The sequence below is a fragment of the Nesoenas mayeri genome (assembly GCF_963082525.1).
Source record: "Nesoenas mayeri genome assembly, chromosome: 6".
NCBI lineage: Eukaryota > Metazoa > Chordata > Aves > Columbiformes > Columbidae > Nesoenas > Nesoenas mayeri.
In genome coordinates this window covers 32,097,716-32,117,993 of record NC_137545.1, presented here as the reverse complement: position 1 = coordinate 32,117,993, position 20,278 = coordinate 32,097,716, and the positions used below count along the sequence as shown (strand labels likewise).

At 40.7% G+C, this 20,278-nt stretch overlaps 1 protein-coding gene across 1 annotated transcript; it reads left to right on the top strand.

Moving 5' to 3' along the window:
* Window positions 1-240: 240 nt before the first annotated feature.
* On the top strand, window positions 241-19,920 carry IQCB1 (IQ motif containing B1; the record flags this gene model as incomplete). The annotated part of the gene is made up of 14 exons (XM_080346787.1): window positions 241-265; window positions 756-1,019; window positions 1,830-1,992; window positions 3,656-3,785; window positions 6,003-6,096; window positions 7,175-7,274; window positions 7,622-7,794; window positions 10,654-10,766; window positions 11,868-11,977; window positions 16,754-16,896; window positions 17,325-17,473; window positions 17,933-18,061; window positions 18,439-18,595; window positions 19,691-19,920. Exons 2-14 carry the CDS (start codon window positions 902-904, stop codon window positions 19,918-19,920), a joined length of 1,809 nt encoding a protein of 602 aa, XP_080202913.1. The 5' UTR covers window positions 241-265; window positions 756-901.
* Window positions 19,921-20,278: the final 358 nt, after the last annotated feature.

The window sequence follows — 20,278 nt, the reverse complement described above, 5'->3', positions numbered from 1 at the left end:
GCCGCTGCCGCCGCCGAACATCCCTCGCACCGCATTGGACACGCCCACACTCCCCCTTCTGCCCGGGTTGGTCCCGCCCACCTAGCGTTCTACAGGTCGGCGGCGGAGGAGCCCCGCCCCCTCAAGCGGTGCGTCACAGGCAGCGCGGGTTCGGATTGGGAGGCGAGGCAGCGCTCTGTAGATTTCCACGAGTGGGGCTGTGGGAGGTGCCAGCCCCGCACGCGGATATGCAAATGACACCCTCCTCTTTCACGGGAGAGTTCTGGTTGGTGGAGAGCGGCCGCGACCACACAGCTGAGAGGGAAGGGGGGGGTATGGGGGAGCGGTCGGGTTAGAGCCAGCGGGATTGGTTTTCCGATTCCCGACCTCCCCCCCCGGCCCCGAAGTGCGGGGGCTCCCGCGTGGCGGTGAGAGGGGTCGGGGCTGTGAGCGGGAAAGGGGTTTCCCTCAGAGCGTCCCGGGCGCTCCGTGGCATCGGGGCCGTCGCTCGTGGAGACCGCGGGCGCACTGAGGTGACTGTGATGGGAGAAGGCACTTCTCCCTCTCCGCCCTGCTGGCGGGCAGCGCCCTTCCGCGGCCCCTTCCCGCCCCCGCCCGTGGCTGAGGCGATGCTGGCGGCCTTCAGGGAGGCCTCTCTCGGGCCGCCCTGCTGGACCCCTGCGCTGCTGGCAGAGCCGGTCCTGCTGCCCGCGGCCTCGAGAGGCGACGTGAAGGACCGTGCATGGGGCTTCCTCCATGTTTCTTTACTTCCTCAGGGGCCAGATCGGAGCGTGAACTCCCCGCTGAGGGAGCTGGAGGCTTGATGGAAGTGGTTGCTTAAGGACCCCCACGCCTTCACTGAAACAATTGAAAAGGGAAGGAGGCTTGAATCGATGGTATCTCGGGCCTCTTTCTGCTTGCTATGGCCAACGCGCCCAGCGCGGGGTGGGCGGCTGCAGACCCCCGGGTGCTGGCCTTGGCTGCTCAGGTCACTGAGAGCAAAGAACAGGACATCCCCCTGCTGCTTCTCAAGTTAAAGGGTAATTAATACCGTTTCTAAAATAAAAGGATGAGGTAGTGAAGTATGGACAGTCCTTCCGTCTGCCTCCTTAAACAGGTTTTTCTGAGCATTTCTGGCAGGGCTGGAAGCTCTGTAAGGCTGATAAGCAGCCTTTCCTGAGAACAGGGTTGAGTGGCATTTGGCTTGACAAGAGTAAGGAGGAAGAGCTGGAGAGCAAGTGGAGGGGAAGCCTTCTTAGCTGCCACTGTGTTTGTAGACTTCTGCTGGTGTGAGCAAGGATCTCACGCTTGGTCAGATCACTGTCTCCCAGTGCTTTTGGGTAGAGAGCCAGAGTGGTCATCACTATTAAATTTTTAAGTTTTAACATAGATACGCAATCCTAAACTCCTGTGTGACTGCCCATGTATTGCCTTTTGCCACATAGCCTCTGCTCATAGGAATGGTGGAAACAAGTTAGGTCCTGTTCTAAACTGGGATGTAATTATAAGGAAGCTGTATGTTTCACAGTGGTTGTGGTTTTATCTGGCCTAGAATATTCATACAAATGGGCTATATCCCAGGTAATGCACGTTTTAGAACTAAATGTGTAATGAGAAAATAGAAACCTAAGTTTAGAGTTTAGCTATCCTTCCCAATTATAACAAATGGATTATAGCTGTAGAAGTGAAAAATGCTGAAAAAACATTTTATGCTGTTGTTAGCACTTTTAGAATTACCTTAATCCTGGCTCCATGTGCACACATTCCTCTTATGTTTTGGAAAAAAGGAAAAAAAAATCTTGTGCATCAGATTCTTGTGTTCCTCTCTGTCTCTCTCCTGCTTCACATAGGAATTTTAAATAGTGCTTCCTTGGGATCTGAAGAATCCAAAAAAATTAAGCAAGATATATACAACTATGACCTTACTCAGTACTGCATGCTGGTCCTTAGACAAGACCATTCTCGACTGCGTGGAGGCTGGGCTACTGCTACCCAGCTAGCAGAGATACTAAGGTAAAAAAGAAATGCTAAAAAGTTTTCTTGTTTTCTTTCTGGCCTTTCATCTCACTCTTTTTCTTTTCAAGCTGTAATACATGGGCTTCCATCCAGAACAAGGCTTGTTGTTCAGGAAAGGGCAGGGTTAAAGTGCAGGGAGCAGTCAAGAGCAGAGGGGTCAGGCATAGCCTAATTGGTCCTGTTTAATTCATTCGCATTGTGTTTCGTTGAGCTGGGTAAACTGTTTGGTGGGAACAGTTTTTGTGTTGGTCTTATACTTTTTGTGAGCAGGAGTCATCGGTGTCACAATTCTTACCCAGTAATTGCTAATTTTGAATTGTAGTTATTTTTAAAAGTTTGTTTACTTAGATTTCATCCTGCAAAAATCTTTAGCCTGATTGACTCACAGCTTGGCTTAACTTTATTTAAATATCTGTTTAATATACCCATTTTAAGTATCTGTTTACACTTTAAACATAACAGAGGACAAAGTTAATACAGACTAGATAGCTTGATGTAGTGATATTGTGAGAATGGCATAATTAACTTTAATTCATAGCTAGTAAATAAGACAATTTTAAACTCAAATTCCCAGTGATCCAATCTCAGTTTTCAATGTCAGGAAAAATAATAAGTTTTAAATCTTCCCCAAGTTGTACTTGATTTTGGTTTAATTAGGGAGCAAAATTCTAAGGCATGAAACAATTAGACAACCTTCTCTTATTTATGTCATATCTGCAGTATGAATTTTTAATGCCAAGATTTTCACTGAGAGATACAAGATTTATCGCCAGAGTTGTGGCATACTTAAACCATTCCCTATAAGCTATTCCAGTTTGCAGAGAAAACAGAAATTTATTTTAGCTATAAATATGTCCTTTTGTAACTAGATGAATCTCAGCTTCATGCCTAGAATTTGTTTTCCAAGGGCTTTGGGAAGCGAAGCTTTACGTGTGTGCATTCACAAAAAGCCTAGATAAGGTGTCAGAAAGCAAAATGAATAAAAAGTTAGGAAGACTCTTTTGTTGCACCAATATCAGTGCAGAGTACAGAACTGAAAAACTTGTTAGTTGTAAAACATGCGGTTTCTTGTAAAAAGTCGTCTAGAAATGGCCAACATGTTTGCAGTGAGTAAAATAAGAAAACTGAAATCTGAAGAACTGATTTCTAGCCCACGTGTATTGCTCAGTGAGACAAAAGTTGTAGACAGACTTTCTGAAGATTTTGTGGTAATATTTTTTTATACATATTTTTGTTGCCTGATCTGCACCCTGTTCACCATCAGGCTCACTTTATCAGGCTTTTGTCTACCTTTCTATTTTGCCTTTCTTTTTTTTTTTTTCTTCTTTATGACCATCAGAGCCCTTCCCTACCATGTGGAACAGGCCTGAACAGATCCTATGAAGCTAAAGGAGAAAGTGTCTTGTATATGTTTTGAACTAAGACGTTCTATAATAAGTAGTAATATACTTGCTGTCTCTAGCCTGGCAGTGATTCCTCTTCCTTTTGAGGCAGCTACCTTGGAGCCAGTCACAGCAGTTAACTGTTGTTCAGTGTTGAATTGTCCCATGCCAGTGAAGCATTTCTTCTCTGATGACGTGACATTCATTCAAAGCTGTTCAAACAGGCCCTCGACTATTGAGATTGATTTTCTTTTTTCTTGTTTCTTTTTCCATTTCAGTCATTGTTGTGTAGGACTAGAGGTGAAAGAAGATCCTGAGGAATTTCACAATAAATTTCTTCCTTCAGCCATAGACAACCTGCTGTTTTTGGGAAGACGCTTGCAAGCACGATTTATCCGAACAATCAAGGTATTTAAATTTCATAGTTGAAAGAGCAGAGAACTTCTGTAAACTTTCCAAGGTTACGTATTGTATAAGGATATTATTCTAGGGACACTATTATGACAATTTATTTTCCAGAAATGACGGAGTTTTTCTTATGCCTTGGAGCTCTGAAATAGAAACCTGTTCTTGTGGAGCATTCACTCCATTACGTGTGCAAAGCTTGTTGCTTGTTTTTTATCATAGTTTTTTTTAGAGAGTATGGCTACTACTTTCCACAAATATTAAAAGTGGGGGAAGGAATGCAATTAAATGTAGGATAGAAGAATTAGAGCAGTAGGATAGAAAAAAAATGCCAAACACAAGGCAGCATCCCGGTCACGGTAGTGTCTTTTTAACTTTGCATACAATTAGTTCAGTCTTTGTGACAGCTCTGTTCCCACTGCTTTATTCAGCTTTACAAAAAAAGGTTTAGGAAGTCTTAAGACTTTGAATCAGATATGTTGAAGCTTGTTTTGCCACACAATTTCTGCCACAAAATTGGCAAAAAATTCCTGAAATGCTCACTGCTTCTAAATGCGCATGTTAGGAACTCCAAAGGCAGACTCTGTGGATTTCTAGATTTGAACACTTCCTCACATTGCTGTCTTTGCAGCAGAGAAGAAAGAGTTTGTCCTGGTAGGTTCCCTCATACATTTGAAACATCCTGTGTTCTAGAGTCAAAAGGAAAAAAGAAAAAAAATTAAATAACCAACCTCATGTATTCTGCTAGTTTACTATTCCCATTTCCCCTCAGTATCTCATTTCTTGCCTCACTGGCTTCTTGCACTTAGTCAGAGGTTTCCTATGGAGCATTGTGCTGGGCACTGCAAACACAATCAATTATCAGAAAGTAGCAGTAGAGTAGCATATTTTCTGTTAGTTCTCTACTTGAGAAGAGCATTTAGTGCTTAAGAAGGAAGCTTCCTGAATGATATCCCAGGAAACTCGAGTCTTATCCACAATATGTAATTTCCCCCACACTTTCATATTATGTCTCAGTCTAAATGCTACTTGAGTCATGCTTGTGGGTAAAGATTTCTTTTGAATGCAAATGCAGTCTACATTATAATTAGTACTTTGGCTTTCAAACCTTGTGGTCTCAGAAGTGACTGGGCACCCAGACTTGGTGCTTGTTCAGTGGAACTCTGGAAATCCCACTCTACCAGTGGAGATTTGTAGTTTATTCTGCCCTCATTTTCTTTTTGTGCAAGTCTTTGAAGTCAAGGGAAGTACTGAAATAGCTTTCAGAAACTGTCGTATTGCCAAAACACAGAACAGATAATATTACAGCTTAATTTACTACTGTGATTTTGTATCTCTCCTTGTCAGTAAGAACTAAATAAAAAGTTAAATCCTGACTGTCAGCTGGGAGTTACAGCATGGATCCAGAAATAGGCTTTCCACAGTTTCATTTGAGGAGGCTCGAGAAATGTGGGAGATATCAGGCCAAGTTCTTTATAACAACATTTCTCAGCAATGCAGTACTATCAAAAGTTCCTTTGCTGTCCCATGTACCAAGATTTTAGATTACCAGTGGCTCACACCTGGAATACAGACTCTAGGCTGTGCAGGTGTATGTGCCTTCACGTGTTAAAACCTGGATTCTTCCTGATCATTCTTTCTAGTCTGGTATTATCACAGACCAGCACATAACGAAGTCTGTTTGGCAGCCTGATCAAACCTCAGCTTAATAGTGGTTTGGTGTTTGTTCCCACACTTCCAACTAGGAGGTGCTTCTGAAGCCTCACCGTGCCAGTTTTAGGAGCCTTTTCCATTTTAGCTGTCTCCTTGGCCACTTTTTACATTTTTTTTTCCTGTGCTTTAATCTTAAAGAATATATTTCCCACTTTGTGGATTAAATCTATGATGCATTTGTACTGAGCTATTATTTGTCTTCTTAACCATCCTATACTATCAAATATTTTTTAAGGAGAAAACAAAACTTCTCTCTCCCTGTTATGATATTTTTAGGAATATATGCTTTTTTTAGTATGTTTAGATTTTCTTGATTGATCTCTGGCCTTGAAGGACTTGCAAGTTGGTTTTTTTGACTGATTCCTATGGTTTCATCAACCTCATTTGGGAATTTGATGGAGTTCTGGTCTCCAAATCCCTGAAGCACACAAACCTTTCCACTACACCAAGCTGAAGTCTTCAGTGAAGATACATACACATGCTTTTATCTACTTCTCTTTTGTTTAGGATGAAGAAAAACAAGATTTTTTACACTGGTTCCGAACAGTAGCTGATGCCATCTGCTGGCTGTTCGGTGGGCACATTCAACTAGCAACGTGTGGTAAGGGAAAAGTAAACCCATAAAACACCTGAAAATTTATTTATGCCATGTATAGGTATCAAGAATCACTCCTAAGCTAATGTCCACTTAGTTTTCTAAAATGGAGTAGCTGTTAATTCATTTTCTTAAACTATTCCACTCAACAGAAACAGCAATATCTAAAGTGGAAAAGATCCACTAAAGGGAAATACTAAAGTGCTCCTCCTCTAATTTTTCAGAGACAAACATTAAACGTCTTTTCCTGTAATTTCCCTTTGTAATTCTATATCTTAAAAAACCCTACTGTTCTGTTTTGTTTTCTGATAAGATACTGTTGATCTTTTTAACTATGTGTGTTTAACATATGCGGAAATTTGACCAGTGTACATTGCCAACACTGAAAAGTGGACTTGAACACAGATTTCTGGAGTTGTTGCCATGCCAATAAATTTTATACACATCTAACAACATTTACTATACACTTCTGACCACAATAAGCTTTCAATTAAACCAATGTTAATCACACTGATTTTAAAAAGCAGAATTTGGTTTTGTTTCTAATATAGAACAAAAATGTAAGGATCGTAAGATGTGTAACTAAAACCACACATGGCCAGAAAAATTACTAAATATTTTAGACAGTGATATAGTGGAATAAAAAAGATGGTGCTCTAATGACATCAGTGGACTTGTATTAAGTAAACCTGGTGTGGCAAACTGTCAAGATTGAAGTCCTTATCTTTTCCAGTTATTGTTGCCCCAGTGATAATTCCACTGTTGTAATAAGAAACTGGCACTAGTGTAACATAAAAGGTTTATAAGCTTTTATTCCATTGCAACACCAGTGCCTGAGGGACATCCAAAGGCAGAAAAACAGGGCGTGACATGTTTTTTTGGATGTTGAAGTAGTTTACTTATTCTAGTATGTTTTAGTGCAAAAATTATAAAAGAGAGAGTTTGTTCCAGACACAGTATCTGGTTTTACTTGCTATGGCTTATGTTCCATAATGAAGTTTATTTGTTTTAAAGATTTTTTAATTCTGTTGTTCTGTCTGTGTGATTTCTTTGCTTTTTTTTTGTGGTGCTGTTTTTTTTTCAGTGCTGCAAAATGATCACTTCCTGCAGGTGTTAATAACAGATGATACTGAAACAGCAATTATAACAATGTCTATTTTACACAGCATTTTCAGAGTCAATAGGTTAGTAGTTTTTAAATAATTTTTTTTTCTGAATTCAAAATTTAAAACTTAGTTCATTGTGGCTTGGTATAATAGAACTTTTTCATATACAAGAATTGGATGATTGGTTTTCCTAGTATTGCTGTACAAATAGCAAAAAATACTTATTTATCCTGTTGTTAAATTGAGGGAATAGGAACTGGTTGGTTGAAACAGTAGTACTGCCTGGATCAGATTGATGGTCCAGCTAGCTGAGGATGTTTGCTTGCTGAATCACTGACTAATCTAGAAATAAGTCACTGTTACAAAGCTCACAGTTTGTAACTAACCTTTCCATTCTGTCCCTCGCCCCCCTACGTTTTTTTAAGCTCTGTCTTGCTTCAGGTTGATGAAGAGACCCTTCACTCCATTTTGGATGAACTTGTTTATAAGCTTTCATCTACCACCAATCCTGTCATAGGAAATGCGGCTACAAAACTGCTATTGTTGGTGGCAAAATTTTGCAAGCAGCTTGTGAAGTTACTCACAACTCGCTACAAAGGTTTGTAAACGTTCATGGGACCTCTTACATTCACTGTAAAATACAAAGATGGTGGTTTCCCATCTTGGTTCAGTAACTATCCAATACAGACGGAAACTGCAGTGCTGTGTTGGTTGGTTGGTTGGTTGGTTGGTTGAGGTTTTTTTCTGTTCCTTTTCATTTAGTTTAAGGTGCCACACCTCTTTCTGTTTCTTAGATTTATTATTTTCTGTGTAGTGAGGATTCACAGAATCACAGAGTGGCTGGGCTTGGAAGGGACCTCTGGAGATCATCTAGTCCAACCCAGCTGCTGAAGCAGGTTCACAGAGCAAATCGCACAGGAATGTGTCCAGGCAGGTTTTGAATGTCTCCAGAGAAGGAGACTCCGCAGCCTCTCTGGGCAGCCTGTTCCAGGGCTCTGGCACCCTCAAAGTAAAGAAGTTTCTCCTTGTGTGTAGATGGAACCTCCTGTGCTTCAGTCTGTGCCCATTGCCTCTCATTACTCTGCATATGGCAACTTGACGTTTAAAGCTGTTATTTGTCATTTCCAACCTGATGGGCCATACTTATTTCTGTGTGATGTTCTGCATCTTTTTTGCCGTGCAGGTTGGCTATTGAGAGATCCTAGTGCAGGGTGCTTGCACCACCACGGTAAGAGCCGTGTGTCAAACACCTGCTAGTGTGCTAAGGCTCACTAACCCAGAAGCATGAAAGTTTTACTTAAAGCCAATTTCTGACCCTGGCTGTTACAGATCTGCTTATCTGATAGGTGCTGTTCTCTTACTGAGGAGCTGACTGTCTTTCGATACCCAAGTGATTAGATTGAACCCTTTGCAAGAATTCTTGCCTTTAGATGAGGAGGCTGAGTATGCATATAATGTGCTCTATATTTTCCATTACTTAATGAGGTGTTCCATTTAATGTGTCTGTCTCTAGCCTAGCAGGGAGCTTCAGGAAACCTTTTTGTCTTCTGTCATGCCCATGAAGACTAAGAAAGATTTGATATTTGCCAGGTCTTTTATATTCTGGATGTTATTGATGATCAGAACTACTTGTGAGCAGCCTCAGTCCTTTGGGGACAAGGACAGTAAAAAGTGGGTATGCTAGACAAAAAAGTCCAATTCCCTTTTTGTACACTTCTGCTGACCAGTGGTAGTACCAGCCAGATAAATTTCTGGACCACATGGGCAGCTTTTCTGCCCTTTTGCCTACAGAATTGAGAGAGGAGGGCTTCCTCTTGGTGTGAAATGAAGTATCAACGTGCCTAAGGCTGGTAGCACATCGCCGATTCTTGTGAAGCTGCTGTGATGATCTGATTATCCCAGCTGTAGAATGCTGGCTTGTCTGAAGGGGTGCAAATCTCCATCAAAGCGTTATGTTTAATTTTGCTCTAGAATCACAATGTGCCACAGTCATTTAGAGACTCTTCATCTCTCTTCTATATATGTCCTGTTTCCACTAAGAAAAAAAAGATCACTTTTTTCCTCCTTTTTTTTTTTTTTTTTAAAGTTAGAGTCCTTATGTTAGTTTTCACTCAGGATTTGGAACCCTTTGGATAGTTTGAGAAAAAGCAGCAACAAAGAAAGTGTTACAGCATTTCCACCATCTGGCCATCTCATTGAAGTAACTTGGCTTCACAGCGGCTCAGAGCTGTTACCACTGTGAAGTACTTCAGTGTGAGCTTCTGTCAGTAAAGGCAGCCTGCCGGGGGTGGGAACATCACCTGAACCTCCTATCTCCAGGATTAGCACAGTCTTTACATCGTGTTTCCATAGGCTGACACATCTGAGGAGCACGCTTGTACTCCTTGTCAGTAGCTGCATGATGCCTGTGGCTGCGTAGTCTGTACAGAAACTGGCAAATGTTGTGTCAGACCTGCAGGACTCCTGTGAGGGTCCTGCCTTGTGTAGGCAGGCTACGTGCTTCTGCAGAGCTCAGGTGGCCTTGGGGCACCCACTGACTCCATTTGGAGTCTTACCTGTCTCCCACCTCAAGTATTTAATCATAATCATCTTTCCAAAATGGTGCATGTGTGATAGAACTGAGGTGCCATTTCTGTTTACATGAAGGGCTTTGTACTCCATATCCAGATCCTGTATGTATATATATGAGTGTTGGAGTTGCCCACTATATGAATATGCTCATGGCCAATTATTTGAAGATGGAAAAGTTATTTGTATCTGCACTTCTTCAGGAGGCTATCCAAACACGTCTTCTTTCTGCCCTCCTTCTGTTTCCCTCCAACTCCCTGCAGAACTCCCAAGCTCTGGAATTTGTCTGATACAAAGCTGAAGAGTGGGTGTTACTGTCTACTTGCGGCCTGTGTGCAGCACAGGGAGTGTGTGTGTGTTGTGGGAGGAGTACAAGTGTGCTTTTCAGCTACTGCAAACCTAAAAAGCTATTTTGTCTCAGGGATTGGATGCACATATACTCACAATTACACTATTTTATACAGATAAGACATCAAGGAATTACAGTTGTAAATAAACAGATTTTATTATGAAAAAATATGAAGGCAGTGCTAACAAAAGCCAGCACTTGCATGGTGCTTTACATCCTTTTAGTACATTACAATGACTTTCTGATAAGACACTGAAAGCACATTGATAATTTAACTGCCAGTTATGTAGACACAATAGATAGTGACTTGGACATACAGAGTTACAACCACTGTATAGTACTTCTCTATGATGGCTGGAGCACCAGATATTTGTTGATAATATTCTGTGCTGGAATTCAAAGATGACTGGTGTTCAGCTCCAATCTACCTTTCTTTTGCACATAGAATCAGGTTTGATTTTTTTGGCTTGAAAATTGTTAGTTTGAAATCCTGAAAAGAAAAATTCACCTGAGCTGCTTCTCTCTCTCTCCCTCTCTTAGGATTAAAAGGGCTTTTAAGTAAACAGTGGACTGGCAAAGGGTTTGACAGGGATCTTGGTCAACTCTTGGACCTGCTGTACTTGGAACAATCCAATGGAAAAGGAGAAATGCAGGTGCTGAAGTTTAATGAAACTTTTGTATTTGAAATCCTAGTTACATGTGATCTGTACATGTTTAGAATGGATTTACTCTGTCACTTTGTTGATGCTTTTCAGAGCTTATGTTATTTTTCTCACTATAATAATAGATTTTTAAATTTCCTAATTTTATTTTTTCTCTCCATCATTTTTGAAGACATCAAGAAATTGTCCAATGGTTAAGATATGGGACTGTGACATGGGAGATTGACTTTCTGTTGCAGATTCATCATAGATTTTTGTACAACCATAGGGGAAAAGAATTAATTTAGTTTTGCTAACTATAAAACAAAAATAACCATATCTGCTTTTCTTACATCAGTGTCACAGATTTAGAGCTCTGAATTCCAGGCAGCATTCAAATAGAATTAAGTCTTATAGCAAAAATATTTGGTAAGAACACCTTCTGGGCTGTGTTCCAAATAAATGGAATGACGTGTGTTTTATGAACTGCATGCCAGAATTTTACATGCAGGTTTCTCAGAGAAAATACTTGAAAGGAAATCAGAGTTACATTTGTAAAGACCTGATTTCATCTTTGACAGAGCGGAGTGTTTTGTGTTGTGGGGTTTTTTCCTAAAAAAAATTCCATTTAAGAATGGAATTTATTTTTTTTTCCAGATTTGTTGCATTTCAGTGACTCTGGTCATACTGCAAAAGTAACATTTTTCCTGTTCCTAATTCTCCAAACTTGTCTTTCTGTTCTCTCTAGTGCAAGTATTTTGATTGAACCACCATTTGAAATATTAAGTGCTTCAGGTGTTTTAAATACAAATTTCTAACATTGATCAATGCAGCTAATATATATTTTATATTTGTGCTGTAGATTCATTTTTTTTTACCATAGCATTGATCCAGATGATCAGATTAGCTGCCTTTGGAGCAAGTACAGGCTTCATGATAGTAACTGTCTTATACGACCTTAAATTCCCCAAGCTGTTACAAATACTGAATTTTGATGCATTTGAAAACCAATGTTTATTGGCCAAAAAGCTGGGATTGTTCCAAATACGCAGCAGTAATAAAGTGGTTTTATATGCCGAGAAAATACACTACCAACTGCTTTACTGATTTCAGAGGCAGCATCAAGCAGCTTGTATAATCCAGGCTACGTGGAGAGGATTTCAGACAAGGAAAAGGCTGAAAAAACTACCCCAAGCAGTGACCACTTTACAGAGAAGCTTCAGGTAAACAGTTTGGCTTTGTGAAAAGCACTAAAGAGGAGAATCTAGTAAGAAGATTTGGTTTGGTTTGGTTTGGTTTGGTTTGGTTTGGTTTGGTTTGGTTTGGTTTGGTTTGGTTTGGTTTTCCTCGGGTCACAGAGTGACAGGGAAAATTTAAGTCATCTAATCCTGCCTCCTGCTTGAAGCAGGGCCAGCCTCAGACTGGGATCCAGCTGCTTGGGGCGGTATCCACTTCTACAGGTCCCCAAGGAGGAAGATCCCACAATCTCACTTGGTCCACCTTGTGAAGAATTCTTCTGTTACAGTCAGTGGAAATTTCCATGCTGTAGCTTTTCAGCACTGCCTCTTGTCCTTTTTCTATGCACCTCTAAGAGTCTGGCTCTGTCTTCCTTTCCTTCAGCCTACACAAACCCTTTGCCTCTGTGTATCACACATTCCATATCCCTAATTGCTCCAATCTGAACAGTCACTATCCCTTCACTTTGTCAACAACTGTCTTCTACTGGAGGGCCCAGTAGAGCGTGGCAGATATTCCAGGTGTGTCCTCAAGAGTGTTGAGTAAAGCAAAATAATAATCTTCCTTGACCTCCTGCCTCTGCTGTGCTCGTGCAGCCCACTACACAACTAGCTTTTGTTACCACAAAGGCACACTACTGCCTCACGTCCAACTTGTCACCCACCAGGAACCCCAGGTCCTTTCCATTGGCACTGCTGTCCAGGGAGTCACTATCCAACCTGTCCCAGTTCATGAGGTTATTTTGTGCCAGGTGTAGAACTTCCTATTTGAACTTCATGTGGTTTCTGTTAACACGTTTTATGTGTTTGTGGAGGTTCCTCTGAGTGTCAGCCCTGCCCTGCATGGGCAACTGTGATGGTAGCCTTGCTAAAGTCAAGGAAAACGACACCCACTGCTCTCCCCTTGTCCCGAGAGCCAGTCGTCTCATTGCAGAAGGCAGTCAGGCTGGTCAAATATGATTTGCCTGTGATAAATCTATTCTGGCTATTCCCATTCACTTCCCATCCTTCCTGGAAAGAGCTTATGTGAGGATTTGTTCCATATCCCAGGGCATAAGTTTGGGCTGACCGAGCGTTCTTTCGTCTTGAAGATGCCTTGTTCCAGTCAGCTGTTATTTTGAAACATGAAGGTAATGTAATGCAAATATGAGCTGTTTCACTACAGATTCTTTTAGCAGAAACATCCAAACAATGTGCTTTTCCAGCAGTACCTAACCGGTACTTCTGGTGCCAAAAGCTCCAACTGTCCTTTCCCAGCTGCCAAACTTCTCCATGAAAAAACTTACTTCTATGATGCTTTTATATGTTTTCAGTGTAAAAATTTATGGCATACGGAAAACTAAAAGTGCGGCACACTAAATAGCTATAGAAGATAATGGACTGGTGGTAGAGCAGTTAACTGGTTCAGAGTTAACATGGCACAAAATTCCACCATAAGCTGAATGCGGAGCTGTCCTGGAGTTTCCAATCTGCCATGCCAGGATGCTACAGGAACTAAGGACCACAGTGCCTGCTCAGTATAGTGCTTGCAAGACTTTGTTCTTCATTAATATTTGAAATCATTGACTCTCAGAAGTGGAGTTACCTCAATGACCTAGAAATAGTATCCTCTGACTTGAAGCACCATAGACAAATGAAGCTATGAAAATAATGCTTGTCTTATTTGAAGAAGGATTTCATCAGTAAAGTTAACATATGTTAGGCTAACTTTTTTGAGAAATTTAGTGTGAATTTAACATAGGTTAAGGGATCTAAATCAAGTTTGGACTCCACAGCAGGTTTTTTCAACCTTTTTTTGTGCATGTTGAGCACTACTGTGTCAAAACTAGATCTTATAAATCAATTAGTCAAATCACATTGCTTTCTAACACCTTGATAATAATGCACAGTTAGGATTTGTTATCTAGACTGGCATTAAGAAGATACGGGACTATCTAGGGTGTAATCTTTAAAGTCTGGAAGATTTGCAGGGGCAATCAGTGTGTCTGTTGAGGGTCACCAGGCACTCCAGCTTTTGTGCTGCAACACCAAGAATGACATCCTAATTACTCCTTTTTACTCCACCATACACTTTGAATATTCCTTCCCTCATCAGGCACCTTGCAAGCCAAAATCATAGCCCAGAAAACTTGGGTGATGGGCTAAGACATAACATGGTAAAGGAGAAGGGAAAGGGTGACAAGGCTATCGGCAATCAACAAGCTATTTGACTTTCTTGTGTCATATTTTCAGTATTGTAAGAATTAGTGCACGCCTCTTAAGTAGTTCTTGAGTCATTTAAATAGACTTTTGAATGTTTGTTTAAAATTGAGAGTAATGGAAATGTATTAATATTCTCACAGTTGTTTGTTCATGGCTCATTCCCAAGGTACCGAGCACAATATAGTGACTGTACAGCTCCAGTGTTGGTTTATTTCTGTGTAGGTCAAAGCTGCAGTTAGTGTTACTCTGAAAAATAATGTTTGGAATACTGTAAGCATGACTTTAGAAGAATTTTCGAGAGGACTTTTGAATTTTTAGCAGTCAGGGTTTGGTTATATTCACAGATTTATTTTAGAACAAGTGTGGTTAAATACTGCTGAGGTTGAAACTCCAAACTTGGCTCACCTGCAGCTCCAGCAGAAAATCTTAAACTCTGCAAGTCATAAACTTCTGAAACTTTGTGGTTTCAGTAATGTCGCCTTGGTGAATATTGTTCACTATTACATAGCTAATTGTAGAACTATTAAAATGGCAATAATTTGTATTAATCAGACAAAGGTTTATCTGTGCCATGAGCTGCTGAGGAAGCTTGGATCTTACTCTGTGTGTATTTTGCTTCTATTCAAAGGCATTTCCCCATCACAGTGTGGTCTTGTGCAAACAAATATGTCTTGTCATTAGGAGGAACAGAGAATGAAGAAGAACATGTGTTTTGCAGACTACATGGGAAAGAATCAGTATCAAAGAAACATTTAAATATGTGACAGACACTATTCATAGTTTCACAGATGCACATCTGAGAAGTTCATGAAACATTCTTGTAGTTTTCTACCTAGCCAAGCTGATAAAAATTTATAAGGAAAATTATTAGTAGTTATACCAAAAAAAAGTCATCAGAAGTCCTGTTTGATCCTGTGACATCGTTCCACTTAGAAGTATAATTTGTGCTGCCTGGATTAAAAATGTGAAGATTTACAGCTCCAATTTGCAGAAGTGTGTAGGCTGAAAACCTCTAGTTTCCTTTAGACTGTTCTGATGTAATCACATATATCATGATCTGTCTCTGTAGGCAGATGTGTGGGCACGCTTCAAGTCTGCATTGCTGTCATAAAAGGATTATGATCTCTCAGATCGTGGTGGAGGCTGTTTTATCACTTAGGACCAGATCTTTAAATCCAGAGCATCTCTCCCACAAAATAGCTTCCATCCCATCTTTCCCCACACAGCTGACTGTGGAGAGACTGAGAGACTGAGGAGTTAGTGCAAAAATTACAACTCAGTTTGTGGGAAATGCATAAATAATAGTACTGTGAATCTACAGGTATGTGACATGCAGCAATAACAAAATTTCTGGGCATTAATTTTAGGCTACAGCCTTTTTTCCCCCTTTCTGGTACCCCATATGCCTGTGCTCTGTCCATTTGTTCTCTTTCCTAGTGCTTAAGGTGCTCCTTTTATTGTCCCTGGAAAAGTGCTAGAGGAGAGCAGAACTTGGGGCTGTGGGCCCAGTGTGGGTGCTCGGGTCCTGAGTGGGCAAATGATTTTGCTGCAATAGGAGAAGAAGGGTCGCATCATTACCTCGCTGTGATGTGAACTCGTGAAGTCTTGAGCATTAAGCCACTAATGAGGTCAGGTTCACTGGGATGCAAAGAAGTAGTGAAGGGAGGGAGAGTCCCTACTCACAGCTCCTTGTGCTTCACTGAGGCCACGTCTAGGTGGTCTCAGTAATTATTAGTATTGATACATCAGTATATTTAGTATAAATATATTCATTTCTATACTAATATGTTAGTGTATGTATAATTGGTATACAGGCTGTTATTAGCTTAAACACTCTAGGTCCGGTTAGAGTTTTCAGTTGTCTCTTCTCTGAAATGCCTGCTGGGACTTTTCCAATGCCAGGCACAGTGGGGCAACATCCTAACCTCAAATTACAAGAACTAGTACCGATCAGAAAGAATTTGCAAGAAAATTCTTTCCTAGTTGTTCTGTTAACAAAGTTGATGGTGAAAATGTGTCAGTCTGTATTTCCTGGAGAAAAAAAAATCCCTCCAAATTTAAGAAGTGTGCCTTAACAACCAACATTCTGATCTACTCTTGCAGTTGGTACAAAAATAATCATATGTATTACAGAAAGCATGTGCCATGCATGCTGATGGATGCACTGGAAAAGGTGTGTACTGGAGCAGATGGTTAATGTTGCTTTATCCCTTCCTTAGAAGATGGAATCAAAATTGTTGTTCTAGTTCTGCTAGCTGTGAATGTCTCACATGCAGCATCTTTCCCTTCAGGGTCCTTAGAACTTCATCCTAAGTAAAAATACCTCCTTCGATTTGAAACCATATTGAGTGACTGGCTCGGAATCGTTTGTGGCTATAGATAGTGTGATAATTTGTTAGCTTGCAGGTGATTTCTCGTTGCATGGTGTGGTCCTGCAGCCAACGGTAGCGGTGGTAGATGGCTTTGTGGATTTCCGCCCTTGATGCTGGACCAGAGAGAAAGAGAGATGCTTTTAAGAAATGGACAACTTAAGCTAATTGTTAATGTATTTGTGTATTGCAGAGCTAAACGGGAACAGGAGCTGCAGCATTTAAAAAAGCAGAAGGAAGACGAGTCTCTAAAACTGCAAATGCAACTTCAGAGACAGAGGGCCATGAGACGCTTCCATGAACGACAGCTGGCCATACTGGAAATAATCCATGCCGGTATGATTTATATTAAACTATATCAGAAGATTAAACTGTCTGGGTCTCCTTAAGAACACTTTCTCCAAATATTGCCTAATCTTGCACATCTCTTTGTACTGCAGTCTTACAGTCTCTTCTCCTGACTCAATTATCTGACAAAGAACATGCTAATTGCGCAAGGGCTCACTAACTGCTGATAAAGATCTGCTGCCTTCAAAATGACACAGGAGAAAGGGAGACCCAGTTCTCTTGTGTTACAAAGCTCTTTTGCAGCTACAGTTCTCTGAGACATGGCCCACAGCTAGTGGACCTTGGATGAAGAGGGGTTTTTAACTGATAGCACCCAAGCTTTTTTTTTGGTACTATCTAGTTTGAGAATTAAAAGTGCAAATTGTAAAGAGACCCCAACCCACAGTCTTATAACTGGATTTTTGTTACATTTGTAGGTCAGGTAAATAAGTACATGGAGGAGATGGAGGGGAAATCAGCATTAACTATACAGAGATTCTGGCGAGGATATAGAGCAAGAAGAAATTTTCATCAACAGAGACAATCTCTTAAGGAGTATAAAGCAGCTGTTGTCATTCAGAGAGCAGTAAGTATATATGCTTTGTTCTAACATTAGATAGGACTGAGTAGATTATTGCAATGCCTCAAAAAGCTCTGTTTGTTTTCTTACTGTCGAAGTAGCCATAGTTTATTTTAAGAGTTATTCAGAGGATGATAGTCTAGAGCCACAGTTGCTTAGATGGGCTAAACCTTGCACAGGGTACAAAGCCTGATACAGTCTTGTAACTAAAATCTATGAGCTGCTGCTTTGCAACCTAAGGTTGAAATTTCACCACGCTGCAGATGAGTCACTAATTTATTATGAGTGTTCTTACTATTTAGTATTCGTGCTGACCATTGTATGTTGTCGTTAGCATCATAGCTAAATTTATGCTTTAACAGATGCAGTACTGAAACATTTTTCTTTCACTGATTGATTACAAACAAAGCAAGAAGACAAACTTCCTGTCTGTAATTGTCATTTTTGCGTATGTTCTTTACAAAGGCTTGTAAATTCTTGGAAAAACGGAGAAGGAGGAGACCTCTCTCTCCTTGGAAAGATCCCAAGGGATTGACTGATGAGCGGAGACTGGCTTTGCAGCAGAAGGTGGATGACTACATCAAGTTGCATCCGGTCTGTTTCTTAGTCATTTCATAATTCACATTAATGATGCAACATAAAATTCTGTAAGGATTAAATGTATTCAGCTTCATAAACTCTGATCAAGATAATCTGTGTGAGGTATGCATATATTAACCCTGCTTGTTTGGAGCAAGGTACTAGGATATTGGGAATTTTAACCATTAATCGAATAAAAAGGGTCAAAGCAAACTGTAATTGGAAAATTTATATGCTTGATGGTTAGTTTTGGAGAGAGCTGCAGAGGAAGCAAAATTACTAAGTTAACAATTAAGAGCAGCATTTGCATTCCTTGTTTAGACATTATTCTGCCCCTAAAAGATTTAAAATAACTGGCTCCTAGCAGTAATAAACTGTAATTTTTCCTCCAGGCTTCCCAAATGTCAGAAGAAATGAGTAAGGAATTGCACGTGCAGGCCCAGGAAAAGCTGGCGGAGTTCCTGTTGAGGAGCAGACTGGATCAGAGAGCAGCACAGCGGAGAGAGACGTTAATGGCTCAGGTCAACACTGATGTGGAGCTGCTAATGAGTATGTGACTGCTCTGGTTTTAGATTTGATTACCGTTTGGATTAAAATAATTTAGAGAGAAAATTAGAGGCAACAGTGGTAAAGCCTCATTTCAAAACTGAAATATCTTTCTTTGCTACTTACCTTATTTTGAGATTCAGGCATTATTAGAGATTGCTATAGGTTAAGTATAGACACCTGCTTTTCAAGGAGCAGCTTATTCTTCTGCTAGAAGTCTCTCTCTGATATGTTCACAAGAAAAGCAATGGCCCTGTAAAAGGCTTTAAAATGTCTAAGAAGGGGATTTCACACAACCTCTTCATCTATATTTGTTTTGCTTTGTTCTGTTTTCTTATGTTGTAAGTAAGCTGCTGGTTGAAGAGCTCTCACCTCTTCCAGATAAAGAGGGAAATCTTTGAGCTATGAATTCCAAGCCACGTTTTCATTTTCTCTGTTCTGGCTTTATTTGAAACGAAATTCAGTGTTGTGCTATTTTACTTCCAGACAAGTAGCATGGAGTGAAAGAGTGAGAATAGCAAACTGCAGCCACCAGAGAGCACCCAAGCAGGACAAAATTCAGCAAGTTACTGAATTCCATTCCTTAGTGTGTCACGTGTTGTGTCACCGCCGCAGCTCATCGGTCTCTGACCAGGCAAATCAGCAACAGACCCTTACGCTGTGCTGTGTCCCCCAGGCAGGGCATACGCAGAGTTGCTGTGCCAGAGTGGTGGAAATAACTAGAGTGATGTCACCCTGCAGCAGGAGTGCTGATCCAGCAGGGGCAACCGGGAGATCCTCTTCCTGTTAGGTCATAGTTTCACAAAAAGTAATTTGTATGGATGCCACCACTGCACCTGAATGAAGTAGTCCTGCTTTCCCCTCTTCTTCTCCCTCCCCTGTTATATATTTATTTTTTCAGGCTAGCTTTAATTTGGATTGCTTCTCCAATCAGGTTTATCATGCGGCCATAAAATTGTAATGCCAGCATGGGGAAAGGCGTGACCTGGGACAGTGGGAAGTGGGAGGGTGGTGCTCCTTCTCTTTTAGTCTGAAATATTTGTAAAACTGCAGCATAAGAAACAAAACACAGAAAAGCTCTGTTCCTTATTCTTACAGATGCTCCAAGGTTAGCAGAGGCCACAGAAAAAGATCTTGATGTCTTTATGAGTCGATCAATCCCTGTAGCTACCAAGGCAAGACAATCCCACAACACTATACTGAAATACACTCGCTGGCCATGGTGGAAGAAGCTTGGAGTTGAGTTTGAGGAGGATGATGTCATTCCTGATGACGCTCTACATGCAGAACTGGGAACTCTATTTATTGGTGGAAAGAAATCCTTTTAGGTAACAGGCAGAACAATTTCTTACTCAACCAGACTCATACCTGGCACTACGCATTCACTTGGGTGTGTTTTTAAGGAAGGAAAACACTTGAATTGTAAGACAAAGCCCTGAAAAAGACCAAAGCCTTATTTTGGTGTGTTTTATTCATTAAGAATCTCTTCCTGTACATCAACAGTTAGAACCTACTGATTGTGCTGTTGCAAATAGGATTTAAATGCTGCAGTGGTAAATGAGGATATTTTGTAATTTGTATTCCTTTAAAAGTAAGTTCATAACTTTTGGCTTTTTGATTCTTATTCACACTTGAATGCGTGAAGAATCACACCATTGTAAAAGCCTGGGCTTTTATAGCAAAACA